The 14,394-nt window shown below is 59.6% G+C and overlaps 2 protein-coding genes across 5 annotated transcripts in view; one reads left to right on the top strand and one right to left on the bottom strand.

The window, feature by feature from the left end:
- SYMPK (symplekin scaffold protein) overlaps nucleotides 1-1,167 on the bottom strand; it is a 38,925-nt gene extending 37,758 nt beyond the window's left edge. For 2 of the 3 annotated variants that reach the window (XM_059666113.1, XM_059666112.1), the window contains exon 1: nucleotides 995-1,166. The gene's annotated coding sequence lies outside the window, so the exon portion shown is untranslated. Of the gene's footprint in view, nucleotides 1-994 lie in introns of all 3 variants that reach the window. The other variant, XM_059666114.1, reaches the window with a different exon arrangement.
- Nucleotides 1,168-1,339: 172 nt separating this feature from the next.
- FOXA3 (forkhead box A3) lies at nucleotides 1,340-8,591 on the top strand. 2 transcript variants are annotated; one of them, XM_059666117.1, is made up of 2 exons: nucleotides 1,340-1,779; nucleotides 6,846-8,591. In XM_059666117.1, exon 2 carries the CDS (start codon nucleotides 6,876-6,878, stop codon nucleotides 7,827-7,829), a length of 954 nt encoding a protein of 317 aa, XP_059522100.1. In that variant the 5' UTR covers nucleotides 1,340-1,779; nucleotides 6,846-6,875; the 3' UTR covers nucleotides 7,830-8,591. The 2 variants fall into 2 exon arrangements, with proteins under 2 accessions (XP_059522100.1, XP_059522099.1); XM_059666116.1 differs by lacking the exon at nucleotides 1,340-1,779 and adding an exon at nucleotides 1,906-2,110.
- Nucleotides 8,592-14,394: the final 5,803 nt, after the last annotated feature.

Here is a 14,394-nt window from a genome sequence, read left to right as displayed (position 1 = left end):
GATAGAGAGTTAGAAACATCGATGAGAGAGAAACATCGATCAGCTGCCTCCTGCACATCTCCAACTGGGGGTGTGCCTACAACCAAGGTACATGCCCTTGACCGGAATCGAACCTGGGACCCTTCAGTCCGCAGGCCAATGCTCTATCCACTGAGCCAAACCTCTTAGGGCTGGGGTTTTTTTTTTCCTGCCAGTCTTCCTATTAAAGAACACTGGGTGTGTGTGCAGTCTTTTGCCATTACCAGCAACCACTGTTTCCCCTTCCCTCCAGGCGCACCCCTCATGGAGTACCCGGGTGGGAGTGGGACAACTACCCTCACAGGCAGAACGGCCCCAAGGGTATCTTTCATTCATTCAACAAATATCAACTGGGCGTCTTCAGTGTGGCCAGCGCTGTGCTGGGAACACAGCAGTGACCATACATAACCCAGCCCCGGCCCCCTGGAGCTCACGGTATTTGATTATTCAAATAGCCAAACAAATAAAGGTCCAAACCCAAATTAGACCACCTGTGACACACAGCAAAGGAACTGGGACCTAGGAGAGCGTTCAATGGGCAGATTTCGGGACAGAGGACAGGAAAGGAGGACTCGGCAGAGGAAGTGACGTTGGCGCCGAGACCCGAAAGATGAATGGGAGTTAGCCCAGCAGAATGGGTGGCAGGATGTTGCAGGCGGAGGGGCAGCACGTGCAAGACGCCCGAGGCCGGAAGGCGCATGGCGCGTTTGAGGAACCAAAGGCCAGAGCGGCTATTCGAAGGGAGGCAGGAGCAGAGACAGCGGAGGCAGAGCCGCGGCCCGGGGCGGACATGCCTCGGGGGCCACGTTGGAACTTTGCCCCGAGGGGAGCACGGAAGGGTCCAGAGCAGAAGAAATCGGGGTCCCAAACGTCACTGCTGCCTTCTCTTCGGAGCGCCCCCAGCCCTCCGCCAGCGCCTTGCAGCCTCAGGGTCCCTCCTCCCTGGGCCCCGGGCCCCCACGCCCGCCCCGCTCACCGCAGCTCCGGCCTCCGTCCCGTGGCGCACCCTCAGCAGCACCCCTTCCCTGACGCCGCCACCGCCATCTTCCGCTCGCCGCCCCGCACGGCGCACGCGCGGCGCGCGCGGGGTCGCCGGGAAATGGAGTCCGCGCAGCAGGCCGAGCCCGCCCCGACCTCCAACCGCGCGAGCGGCCTCCCGCCCCCGCCCGGACGTCTCCGGGCGGGCGGCTTTTCGTTTCCTGTCTTCGAACGTCGTGCCTTCTGGGAAATGTAGTCCCTCGGCGGAGGCGCGGGACGGGACGGGAGAGAGGATTCTGGGAAATGGAGTTCCGTGGCTCCGAGTCCCTGGACGGCCGGCGGTAGAGGGAGTGCGGAGAGTCTGGGTGGCGTCGCTGCAGGTCTTGACGGCGGTTTGGGGCCCGAGGGGTGTGTGAACTGAGGCCCCAATCGGCTCCACCTTTGGTCCCACCATTGGCACAGTTTGGAGCATTTCCAGCTGTCGGAAGCGTCCGTGTCCCAGCCCGTCCAATGGGCATGTGGTTTCGGGGTCTCTTACCCGTCCCGGTGGCGGTATCAGGAGCCCGGGAGTGCCCCGCGCTCTCAGGCCCCTTCCTCCCGGCGGTCATGCTGAGCCCCGGCTCTCCTCCCGCTCCCGTCTAGCAGCTGAAACCCGCCGGGGCATTAGGGCCGGCGTCCCGCCCTCTCGGCCTCGGTGACCAGCGGTGCCTCCTACCAGTAGCGCCCTCGCGCTCCAGCCACGTCCAGCGCTCGGCCCGCGGGCTGCGGCTCCCGGCGCCTGAGGTCTGTCTCCTCGCAATCCCGCAGGGGGCGCCCCAGTCCGAGCGCGGGAGGGGAGCCCGGGGAGGGCGGGGGCAGCGGGGGTGGGGGGGGGCGTCCCGGCTATAAAGCTTGGCCGCCTCCCGCGGCGCCCGGGACGGCGGGGACCCTGGGCAGTCGGACGGGCGGGTGCCGGTCGGAACGCGGGCCGTGCGGGCTGAGGGATCCGGGGCGCTCGGTTCCCCCCGGGCCGGAGCGGGGGCAGGTGGGGGCGCAGGCCCGGGGGATGCTGGGCTCGGTGAAGATGGAGGCGCACGACCTGGCGGAGTGGAGCTACTACCCGGAGGCGGGCGAGGTGTGTCGGCGGGGATGGCGGGGCGGGAAGCGGGGGCCGGGGATCGAGGTGCGGGCTTCCATGGGGGCGAGCACCGGGGTGTGGGCTCCAAGGGGGCCCCGAGCGGGGCCGAGGAGCAGAGGAACTGCAGACTCGGAGGCCAGGTGCATGGGCGTCAGGGCCGGGGGGCCGGCGCCGGAGCGCGGTGTCCGCGGGCTCGTCGGGGCGAGGGGTCCATGGGGGCCAGGGAAGCGGAGGCGAGGGGCAGGTCCCGGCTTACACTCGAGGCCTGGGTGGGGGCGACCCCAAATGCAAGGGCGTCCCAGGAACAAACCAAAGCGAGGAGTCGGACCTCCAGGACAGCAGGAGAGGCGGGGGCAGAGCTGGGGAATTAGGAAGGGGATCAAAGTCGGGGGTGCGGCGGGTGGACAGGAGCTAAGAGATGGAAGAAGGGGTCACCATTCAGGGAAATCCGAGGTGGGAGCCCCGGGTTAGAATATAGTGTTAAAGATGGGGGTTCTGGGGTAGAAATCAATGGGGGTTCAGGGCGAGAGTGCGAGCTAAGGTAAGGTCAGAAATAAGGGTTAGGGCTCAGGAATAAGAGATGGAGATCGGTTTGGGGGAGTCGGAAACAACAGGTGGGTGAGAGTTGGGGTTCAGCTGGGTGGGGGCCCAGATGGAGCCCGAGCTGGGCGCGGGAGAGCAGGAGAGGGGTCCATTCCCCGCCCCCATCTCTCCCCCTGACCCTTAGTCCTTCCAGCTGAACTTCACGGGTTCATTGTTCTTAGAGACCCTCAGCAGGGATCCTCCTTGGGGCTGGAGGGTTTCAGCTTTCACACCTCTCTCTATTCTCCAGTAATTGCTAATGTCCTCAGCAGCCCGGTTCTTGCTAGATCACCCTGGATTAGGGGGCCGGGGCCTGTCTTAACTCCCGCTCCCCCCTGCAGATAGGATCCTTCCCCAAGTCTGACTCCCGCTCCTCTTGCTGCAAGGACTCCTTCTCCTTAGCCACTCTACTGTCAGCATTGTGGAGGGGAAGGAGGTCCCAGGTGAGGGTTATGGGGATCTGGACCTTAGCTTCCTCCCCTGGAAGGGGGCTGTGGGCTTGAGGGCGGGGAGGGCGGCTGGAGCAGCTGAGCTCTCCGAGACAGACCTGGGCATCACAGCGGCCCCCACGTGCCTGAGTTATGGGTCTGGGGTTTGACGCTGTCGGGTGGGACTCTTCGATCCCCAGACCTTCGGGGCTTGGCCTGCTGCCCGGGAGGGGCCGTCCTGGGGCTGTGGAGGTGTTAGGTGCACGTGGGGTGGGGGGGCAGGCTGACCTGGAAGGGGTTTGGAAGTGTGGAGCGGTGGAGACCCCATGGTTGGAGGTGAAGGCTCCCAGGTAGGGGGGGGGGGAGCCAGCTGAGCCCCCGGAGAGTTCAGAGTCTAGGAATATGATTTCAGGGAACCCACTAGAAATCAGTGTTTGCGTGGGCACGTCCTATGTAAATTGTGGGGGGTCTAGGATAGGGCAGTTGTTCTTTGGGCCACAGCCTGAAGTGGAGGGGACAATTGAGTGGAAATTGAGTCAGGAATTGAGGGACCGTCCAGAGATGATCCGCACTTGGGGGGCATATTTTGGGAGAGTTGACATATGGGGCGCGGGAGACGGAAATGCTGTCTGAGGGTTCCCCAGCCTCCCCCTCAGCTGAGCCACCTCCGCCTCTTGGGTCAGGACTGTGAAGAGAGAAACATTTGCACTCACTCAGCAACTGAGAAGTGAGAGGTCCCCCACACTGCTTGCAGCCCTCCCCAGGGTCTTGCTGGGGTGATATTTTCACCCCCAGGCTGACTCCCTGCCTGGAAGGAAATTGTGCCCCCTGGCCTCCAATTCTCACAGGTTCCCCCCCCCCCCCGCCCCTACCCAGCTTTTAGAGGCCGAAACCCTGAAGCCTGCTGGAGGGTGGGGGGCTGGCTGCCTGAGGTTCTGGCCAGGGACTGGGACTAGAAAGGAGGCTTCTGGTTTCACCCTGCCTTCCTCGGCTCCCCGTCACACCCAACTCCCAGACAATAAGGAAATGAAAGGGGAGAAATTTCACCCTCCTGGGGTGGGGGTGCAGGTCCCCTGAGGGCTTCCCCCCACAACCTCAGCCCCGCCCTGGCAGGGAAATCCGGCTCAGACCCGGACACTGGGGGTTCATCCCAGCCCCAGGGCGTGGGAAAGCCTCTGGTGGATTAGGGCAGCTGGACTGCTGGAGGGCAGACCTCACGGAGGACTTCCGGGTGGGTTGGGTAGCCAGGCAAAGAGGGCCCTGGGGTCCCAGTCCGTCTTGCTCTGTGATACAGGAAAGTCTGGCTGAGTTGGAAAAGTGGGAGGGGGGATTGCAGAGGGATTTGGGAGCTCTCTGTAGATCCCCTGACTCAGTCACAGCCTCACTCATCTCTTATTCTGGGAGGGGCAAAGCCAGATAGCCAGGGGGGAAACCAGTGCATGGGGAGGGGGGTAGCTATGGCTTCAATTTCAATGTGAGACTTCTGGGGAGAGTAAAAGGGACGGATGGAAGGAGGCAGATAGGTACAAAGGTGTGCTGAAGGGGAAAGAGATGGTGGCAGAGGAGTGTGGGGGAGAGAGAGACAGAGGGAGAGAGAGGGTGGGGGTGGGAGAGAGACCAGGGTTAGAGAGAGTCCTGAGCAGAGAAAGGCAGAGGGGAAGACAGTGGGGAGGAGAGAGATGGGGAAGGGGAGGGCCAAGGAGCGTAGAGGTACTGAGACAGGGAGAGGGATAGACATATATACGGAGACAGGGAGACTCAGAGACCAGGAGAAAGTCGCTGCCTGGATGGACATGTGAAAGAGGAGAGAGTTTCCCACCGGAACTCAGAGTTGGGTGGGTTGCCACCTGTCCCTGACTCCCGGCGCGACCCTGGCGGTCCCTTTTCTCTCTGCACCTTGGGACCTGCAGACACAGTGACTGGTCGGGAGTTGGCTCCTGCCAGAGCTAGAGCAGCACCCCCAATGCCAGGAGACCCCAGCAGGGTCAGGGAGGAGGGAGCAGGGTCAGGGAGGAGGGAGCAGGGTCAGGGAGGAGGGAGCAGGGTCGCCCAGCAGGTGGAGGAGAGAGGATGGGAGACGGTGGATGGAGGGAGTAAGTAGACACAGAAAGAGAGAAAGCACCATCCACTAGGCTTCCTATTTCCCATATCTCGTTCACTTCCTGCTGGACTGTCAGCTCCAGGAGGGCAGGCCTTTCAGTCCGCGCGGTCACTGCTCTTATAGGAAGATCCAGAACACCGGTCTGGATTCAGAATCACAAGTCAGTCTGCCCCTTCCCTGCTGTGTGACCCCACAGCCTCTCAGGGACTCAGCTTGCTCAGCTGTAAAATGGGCGTCATCATAGCACCTCCCCATAGTGTGAAGAGGAAAGGGAAGCTTTTGGTGCAGGGCTGGGAGCCGTGCCTGGCACAGGGCAGGTGGGCAGTGAGTATTTGTGGAAGACAGTGGAGAATTACTTAGACGGAGCGATCAGTGTCTACCGCATTTCACTAATGCACGTTTTTTCACCATTTGAACGTTTCTGAAAATGGAATGGGTTTGACAGCCAGTGGTGTCTAGGGGTTATAATCGGCAGTGGGTTTTCCCCCATTCTTACTGATACTTAACATTGCAGCTTACAAACGGTCACGTCCTGGATTTGATGATGTATAGTAAGTAGATGATCTGAGGTTAAAACATGTGATTTCGGATAGTCAAACGTTTTGACCCATTAAAACTGTAATTTTATAACCTCAGAGATGGAGAGTACACGTGTAGATTAGGTTATTGGGTAAATCAGCAGGTCTCACTTTGAGGGGTCTCCGGATCACTCATCACTCCTGAAAATGATTGAGGACCTCCAGCAGTTTTCATTGGTGTGGGCTATAGCTCTTAATGGTTTCCACCTAAGAAATAAAAACGGCCCTAACTGGTTTGGCTCAGTGGATAGAGCGTCGGCCTGCGGAATGAAAGGTCCCAGGTTCGATTCCGGTCAAGGGCATGTTCCTTGGTTGTGGGCACATCCCCAGTAGGAGGGGTGCAGGAGGCAGCTGATGGATGTTTCTCTCTCATCAACGTTTCTAACTCTCTATCCCTCTCCCTTCCTCTCTGTAAAAAATCAATAAAATATATATTAAAAAATAAAATAAAATAAAAACGGAGAAAAATGTATTATATAGTTCCAAAGCAGCAATAACCTGTTAGTGGGAATAATGTCTTTTTATTAAAATGAGTATATTTCAAGACATCCCGTGAGAGGGGAGGCACCGCTACGTTTTGGCAGATCCCGTCAGTGTCTGCGCCGTAGGAAGCAGCTGTGTTCTCATAGCTGCTTCTGCATTCGGGCTGTTGCCATGTCATATGTCACGTGGCCTCTGGAACTCTCCCCTGTGCGCTCAAGAGAGAAAGCGTGAAGAAGGCTAGGGACACCTTAGCCTTAGGTGACAATAGTTTTGACCTCGTAGACACCCTGAACCCTAAAAAGGCCTTGGACACTCCAGGGTGTCCTGGTCTCCACTTGGAGAACTCTTGAAGCATGAGCTTCAGGGTATTGGAGCGTGGGGGGTGGGGGGTGGGGGGTGGGATCGGGGAGGGGTGTGTGAGGAGGGATGAGAGAAAGACTTCAAGAAACAGCCGTCTCCGGGGAAAAGGATGGGAGGGGCCTCAAAGCCACCAGACAGACAGACAGATGGACACAGTGGGGACTCCCTGACCCTCCCTATGTCTCTTTCTCTCCATGCAGGTTTACTCTCCAGTGACCCCAGTGCCCACCATGGCCCCCCTCAACTCCTACATGACCCTGAACCCTCTGAGCTCTCCCTATTCTCCCGGGGGGCTCCCCGCCTCCCCACTGCCCTCAGGACCCCTGGCGCCCCCGGCCCCCACCGCGCCCCTGGGCCCCACCTTCCCAGGCCTGGGTGCCAGCAGTGGCGGAGGCAGCAGCTCAGGGTACGGGGGCCCAGGCCCGGGGCTGGTGCCCGGGAAAGAGATGCCCAAAGGGTACCGGCGGTCCCTGGCCCATGCCAAGCCGCCCTATTCCTACATCTCGCTCATCACCATGGCCATCCAGCAGGCGCCCGGCAAGATGCTGACCCTGAGCGAGATCTACCAGTGGATCATGGACCTCTTCCCCTACTACCGGGAGAACCAGCAGCGCTGGCAGAACTCCATCCGCCACTCGCTGTCCTTCAACGACTGCTTCGTCAAGGTGGCGCGCTCCCCGGACAAGCCGGGCAAGGGCTCCTACTGGGCCCTGCACCCCAGCTCAGGGAACATGTTTGAGAACGGCTGCTACCTGCGCCGCCAGAAGCGCTTCAAGCTGGAGGAGAAGGCGAAGAAAGCGGGCAGCGGGACCTCCGCCGCCAGGAACAGTGCAGGGTCTGCCGCGTCCGCCGCCACCCCGGCCGCCACGGTCGCCTCTCCGCCGCAGCCCCAGCCTCCGCCCGCCGAGCCCGAGGCCCAGGGTGGGGAAGATGTGGGGGCTCTAGACTGTGGCTCACCCTCCTCCTCCACACCCTACTTCACTGGCCTGGAGCTCCCAGGGGAGCTGAAGCTGGATGCGCCCTACAACTTCAACCACCCTTTCTCCATCAACAACCTGATGTCGGAACAGACTCCGGCGCCTCCCAAATTGGACGTGGGGTTTGGAGGCTACGGGGCAGAGGGTGGGGAGCCTGGGGTCTACTACCAGGGCCTCTATTCCCGCTCCCTGCTGAACGCATCCTAGCAGGGGCGTGCTCCCACGGCGGGTGGGGTATGGCCGTGGCTCCTACCATCAGGCTGTGCGGCCTGATCCTCCTGGTGACACTTGGCCGGTCCCCCCCAATTGACATCCCGGTTGGTCTGTGACTCACTGTGGTGACTGCCGCTTCTGCGGGCATCATGTCAATCCATTGGGCACTGTGATAACTGCCTTGGACATCGTGGTGGGCCGTGGGGCGCTGTGAAGGCCTCCACGCGACTGACATTGTTGGTTGGCCCATTGGGTGCTCTGATGGCCGCCCTGGGGATGACCTCGTGGTTGGCCCTTTGGACACTGTGATGGGCATCCCCGTGGCCGACCCTTTGGTTGCGACGGTGATGCTGTTTCAATTGCAATTTCTTTGGCCCGTTGGGCACCGTGATCACTTCTGTTTGGTGGACTTCTTGGCATAGCAGGTGCCAAGTTGGCCACCATCCCGTGTAACACCTGTCTGGGCCCACTGGCTGCTCTGATGGCCACCGTAGTGGCTGGCTGACATATCGATGCACCAGCGTGCACCATGACGGCCGCCACAGCCCCCGTGTTCACTGTCTCTTCGGTGTGAGTTGAGCGGGGGATGGAGATAGGAGCATGCCGTGGTTTTCTCTGGAGCCCATGGCCCCTCTGGTTCGGGAGAAACCGGAAAGGACGCGAGGGTGTGGGGAATTTCTACTGAAGTCTGGTTCTTGCCTGGGAAGTGGGATACTGGCTGTGTGTGAACATTAAAGGCACCGTTTCCGCCTCTTCCGGAACGTCTCTTCCTTGGTGGGTGGGCCCCGTGGAACGTGAACACCTGAACTGCGCTTTCCCCGTCCCCTCTCCTTCCTGCCCCCGGGAGCTGGCTGCCCGTGGGGGAGGGGCCCCGGGAGGCATCGACCTGATCTTTGGCTCTTGGCTGTCCCTGACCCCAAGGACAGTTTGCTCACAGATAGCAGCCCCCGCAGCAGCAGCGGGGCCAGGGCAGCAGGGGGAGGTGGCTGTGCAGGGACCAAGGCCATCTCCCCACCCCCGCTCGCAGACACACACCTCACCTCCACCTCTGAGGCCGTGGGGCTGCTCCATTTTTGGTTAAGCTGTGGCGGAGCAGGGACAAACAAGGTGTTAACTGAAAGAGGCTGTGTGGGGGAGCCTGTGCGTGTCTGTGCGAGAAGGCCTCTGGGTCACCATCATGTCTGTGGAGGTTCCATAGGGTGTTGTTAACTGTTGTTTCTATCTCATGGTGTGTGTATGTCTGTTCCTACTCTGGGTGTGTGCTTACTGTGGGTGCCTTAGGATACCAGACTCGTGCGTGCGTGTCCGTATGCTGTGTGTGGCTCCCTGGGCCTCACTGTTAGGTGTGTGTCTCTGTGTGTCGGTTTGTCTGCATACCCATGGTCTAAGGCAGTGATGGCGAACTCATTTTTTTGGTTGATTTTCCTTTGTTAAATGGCATTTAAATATATAAAATAAATATCAAAAATATAAGTCTCTGTTTTACTATGGTTGCAAAGATAAAAAAATTTCTATATGTGACACGGCACCAGGGTTAAGTTAGGGTTTTTCAAAACGCTGACACGCCGAGCTCAGAAGGTTCGCCATCACTGGGCTAAGGCGTGTGCGACTGTGCTGTGTTGCAGGTGCGCCTGTCATCGCGCTTCCTGTGTATTTGTGTCGGCGTCTGTCTGTTGACAAGAGAGGCCGCTTGTGTTTACACACTTTGACTGTCTGCTGTGCGCCTGTCACCGTTGCATGGAGGGTCGGCCGGCCCTGCCTGGTGCGTGTCTGTCACCTCTGCAGGCGGGTGTGTGGGGAAGGGGCTGGGTCCTCCTTCGGCCACTGAGGGCCTCTGGGGGCCTCTGGCTCTGGGGCCTGGGTGTCGGTTCCTCCAGGCTCTGCCTCGGCTCTGAGGCTGACGTCTGTCACTCAGACGTTCTGCGGACATGGCTCTCGGACACACCGCTGTGCACTGCACAGCCCTGACTTCACAGGGGAGAAACGGGCCGGGGTGGGGAGGGACGGGACTGGGGTCCCGCAGCCAGCCGGGAGCAGGGGGGCACGGTTGTCTGGATGGCGTTTTCCTTAGTTCACATTTGTCTTCCCTGGTCAAGGGCTCTATCCCTCGTCCACGTGTCCATTCAAAGACCAAAGGCTGTCTATTTATCCGTGAGTGTGCGAGACGTCTCTCCCAGTGCCTGTGTCCAGCTGTGTCTCTCTCTTTTTTTAAAATATATTTTATTGATTTTTTACAGAGAGGAAGGGAGAGAGATAGAGAGTTAGAAACATCAATGAGAGAGAAACATCGATCAGCCGCCTCCTGCACATCCCCCACTGGGGATGTGCCCGCAACCCAGGTACATGCCCTTGACCGGAATCGAACCCGGGACCCTTCAGTCTGCAGGCCGACGCTCTATCCACTGAGCCAAACCGGTTTCGGCCAGCTCTGTCTCTTAATGACATCTCTCTCTGTCCCTTGGTCCCTAACCTTCTCTCTGTGGCTTTATCTCTGCCCCTTGGTTTTTTTTTAATTTTTTTATTTTATTGGTTTTTTACAGAGAGGAAGGGAGAGGGACAGAGAGTTAGAAACATCGATGAGAGAGAAACATTGATCAGCTGCCTCCTGCACACTCCCCACCGGGGATGTGCCCACAACCAAGGTACAGGCCCTTGACCAGAATCGAACCTGGGACCCTTGAGTCCGCAAGCCGACGCTCTATCCACTGAGCCAAACCGGCTAGGGCCCCTTGGTTTTTTTTGAAAATGTTCGCTCATTCTCTACATCTGTCTCTCATATCGTCTGCCTTGCTCCCTTTACACACATCGCTCTCTCTCTCTCTCTCTCTCTCTCTCTCTCTCTCTCTCTCATTCTCTCATGGCTTTACCTCTGTCCCTCCCTCTGGGCCTCTGGCTCTTTCCTTTTCTCTCTTGGGGTCCACCTCCCCCCGTTCCTTCTTTGGATCTCTGGCCTCTCTCCTCCCCTGGTCTCCCTCTCCCAGCTCCCTGAGTTTCCGCTCCTACCTGCCACCTCGCACAGGCCAGGCCCTCTATTTCTGTCGCTGTGCCCGCCCTGCCGGCTGCGTGTCACCCCCGCCCCCTGCCGTGCTGGCTCCCTGTCAGTCGTCCCTCCAGCCTCGCTGTCCTGGGCAGGCTGGGGAATTCCTCCCGGTTCCTGGAAAAAACAACTGGGCCCGAGAGAAAGGCCCTCAGTCTCCCCGGGCGCCTGCCCCCCTCCCTCGGGCCTGGGGGTCTCTCCCAGAGTCGGCCGGCCTGAGGCAGGAAGCCCTGCGGTTTCTGGCTTCTCCCAGGCGGCCTCCGGATCTGGCCCCCACCCCCCGGCCAACAGCCCAAATATTATTCCGCAGGAGGAGCCGGTGGCAGCCGGGAGGAGGCCCCGGCTGAAAGAGGCTTTCAGGGCGGCCAGGCCTGGGGCTTCCTGTCCCCAGGCTCGGGCCTCAGGCCGCCCCTGCGGGGACCTCAGGTGGCCGGAGGGCGGGTGTTGTTGTAGGGTCCTGGGCGGAGGGTGGGGCCATCCGTCAGGGTGTCTCGTGGCCACCAGCTCGGCTGGCGTGGGCAGGTGTGACCCCCACCCCAGGGACAGCCGGCTGCTGTCCAGCGTGGAAAAGTACCATGGCCAGACGTGGGACGCATGGACAGACATGAGGACGCCAGGGATCGGGGATGGAGGGATGGCCGTGGGGACACAGAGGAGCCTGGGGACACATGGACCTGGACACAGTTTGTGGGCCTGAGGTGACACGGTCCATAGGAGGGGTCCCTGGGGGGGAAACAGGGCCAGGGTGGGTCCCTGCGGTGGGCCGGGGGCCATCTGCATCAGAAGACAGGAGATGACCAAGGCAATAGGAATAGCCACGAGGGTTTAGGGTTTACCATGCCAGGCGTTGTGTGAACCTGTTACTATCGGTGGAATTGAGGTGGGAAGAGGTGACAGGACTTGCCCCCAGCCACACAGGCAGTATGAGTGGGGGAGCTAGCCTTGAACCCAGACAGTCTGGCAGAGTCAGTGCCCCTGACCGCCAAGCTGTTCTAGAGCCTGGGAGGGGCAACAGCAGCCAGGGGGGCCCTGGGGTCCCCAGCCCTCTCATAGGCACCCCCACCACAACCGGCTGCAGGGGGGCTCTGGAAGCTAGCAGTCCGGGCAGCTTACGAGTGCGTACATGCATGTCCGCGTCGGTGTGTCACTGGGTGTCATGCATGTATCCTGCTGTCAGGCTGTGTCATTGTGCCTACGGATTTGTATGTTAACTGTGATGTGTCTCTGGTCGCCATGTTGGCGTGCGTTGTGTGTGCCTGCATGTGTCTGTGTCAGAGTCTGTCGGTGGGTTTCTGTAGGTGTTGCGGTGTCTGTGTCACGCTGTATGCGTGTGTCCCTGTCCTGTCCTTGTCTTTTGTGTGTCTGTTACAGTGCGTCTTTGTCACTGGGGCCTGTGGGTCTGTTTCTGTCTCTGACCCTCTGGGTCTGCCTATATCTGTCTCTGTGTGTCACTGTGTCTGTCCCTCTATGTGTCACCATCTACCCAGGTGTCACCGCGTTACTCACCGCCCAGGCCACAGGTGGGCGTGTCGGGCCCACTGGTGCCAGAGCTGGGGCCCACCCCATCCCACCCTCCATGGGCCGGGCCGGACGCCTGTTTGCAGTGCCTGCCCCAGGTAAACACCAAGATCCGGAAGCCAAGGGCCACCTCCCTCACCTCCGCCCTGCCCCTCAGCCTGCCCTGGACTGGGCTGGACCGAACTGCCGGTGCCCCCGAACTGGACATGTGCCCTGCCCCTCCCCCACCCTTAGTCACCAGCCTCCCCAAGCCCCAGCCTTGGCCCCATCCTGTCTGTCTGTCTGCTCCTGTGTGCGTGCCTCTCTGGGGGTCTGCTGGCCTCTCTATTCCTCTCTGTCCCTCTCTGTCCCTAATCCTCTCACCTGGGTTTCTCTGTGCCTTTCTCTAGAATGACCGTTGTCTGCATTCTGTCCCTGTCCTTCTCACTTTTCTGTCTTCTCAGTGAAGCCTCACTTCTCGTCCCCACTTGGGCCAGCCTCCTGCTCTGCCAGTCACACTCCGGGTCTCTCTCGGCCTCTCTCCCCTTATACTTTGTAAGTTTCTCTCTCTCCTGTCACCGTCCCTCTCAGTCCCAGCCTCTCAGTCCCAGCCTTTATCCCTCTGTCTCTGAGCCGCCAGCCAGCACAGGAGCAGACGTCCGCCTGCCCAGGCCCCTTAGGGCAGTGTGTGGCCCCCAGCCCACTGGGATATGTGTATATATATATACACACACATATATAGAGGTATATGCACGTAGTATTTATATCTGCACCCGGGGGCAGAAGGGCAGACACTGGGGCCTTTGTGTAGCTGCTGCTGCCCGCTGCCTGCCTGCCCGCCACTCCTCTGCCTTCGTCCCTGCCGCCCGCCCGCCCTCACCCCCCCCCCCCCCCCCCCCCCGCACAGAAAGGTTCCTGTGGGGCCTGCCAGCTTCCTCTGCCTGAGGTGTGAGTGGGCACGCCACGGGTGAGGCGGGCGGGGGGCCTGGGGGATTTTTCCAGCTCCGGGGAAGCTTTCCGGGTGGGGAGGGCTCTGGAAGAAACGGGACTTCTCAGCTGGGCTACTGTGTGTGTCCGCTGTCCTTGGGCGTCCCCAGGGAGTCTGTCCGTCCACCTAATGTCATTCTGACTTTTTTCTCTGCCGGTTTGGGTCTTCCTCGGCCCGCGGGCCGGATCCGGCCCGTTTGAAATGAATAAAACTAAAAAAAAAAAAAAAAAGACCGTAGCCTTTTATGTAATGATGTTTACTTTGAATTTATAGTAGTTCACACACACACTCCATCCATGCTTTGGTTCCGGCCCTCCGGTCCCGTTTAAGAACCCACTGTGGCCCTCGAGCCAGAAAGTTTGCCCGCGGCTGGGCTAGGCCCTCTATTGAACCCTGGACACAGGTAAACGAGCTGCTGTCCAGCCCCTGATGCTTTGCCATCTGTCTCACGTGCTCCAGCCCTTCTCTCGGTGCCTGAGGCCCGCTACGTGTTCAAGACAAAACCCAAAGTCCTTACCAGGGCCTACACCAGCGATGGCGAGCCTTTTGAGCTCGGCGTGCCAGCGTTCTGAAAAACCCTAACTTAACTCTGGGGCCGTGTCACGTATAGAGATTTTTTGATCTTTGCAACCATAGCAAAACAAAGACTTATATCTCTGGTATTTATTTTATATACTTAAATGCCATTTAACAAGAAAAATCAACCCAAAAAATGAGTGCGCGTGTCACCTCTGACACCGTGCCATAGGTTCGCCATCATGGCCTACAGGGCCCCCCGATACTCCCTCCCTGTCCCTCTAACCTCACTCTGATGACTCCCCCCCCCCCTTGCCATAGCTGCACTGGCCACATGGAGCCAGCCAAGGGCCTTTGCACGCGCTATCCCCCCCAGATTTCTCCTGGCTCACCCCCTATCGCCTTCAGTTCTTAGTGCCATCCCCTCAGTGAGCCTTTCGCTCCCTCCCTCCCTCTTTAAATAGCAACCTCCATCGTTCTCTCTCCCTTTTCTCTGGTTTCTTATTTTTCAATCCTTACCT

The sequence above is a fragment of the Myotis daubentonii genome, chromosome 15 (assembly GCF_963259705.1).
Source record: "Myotis daubentonii chromosome 15, mMyoDau2.1, whole genome shotgun sequence".
NCBI classification, from domain to species: Eukaryota; Metazoa; Chordata; class Mammalia; order Chiroptera; family Vespertilionidae; genus Myotis; species Myotis daubentonii.
This window is presented reverse-complemented; position numbering and strand designations above follow the sequence as displayed.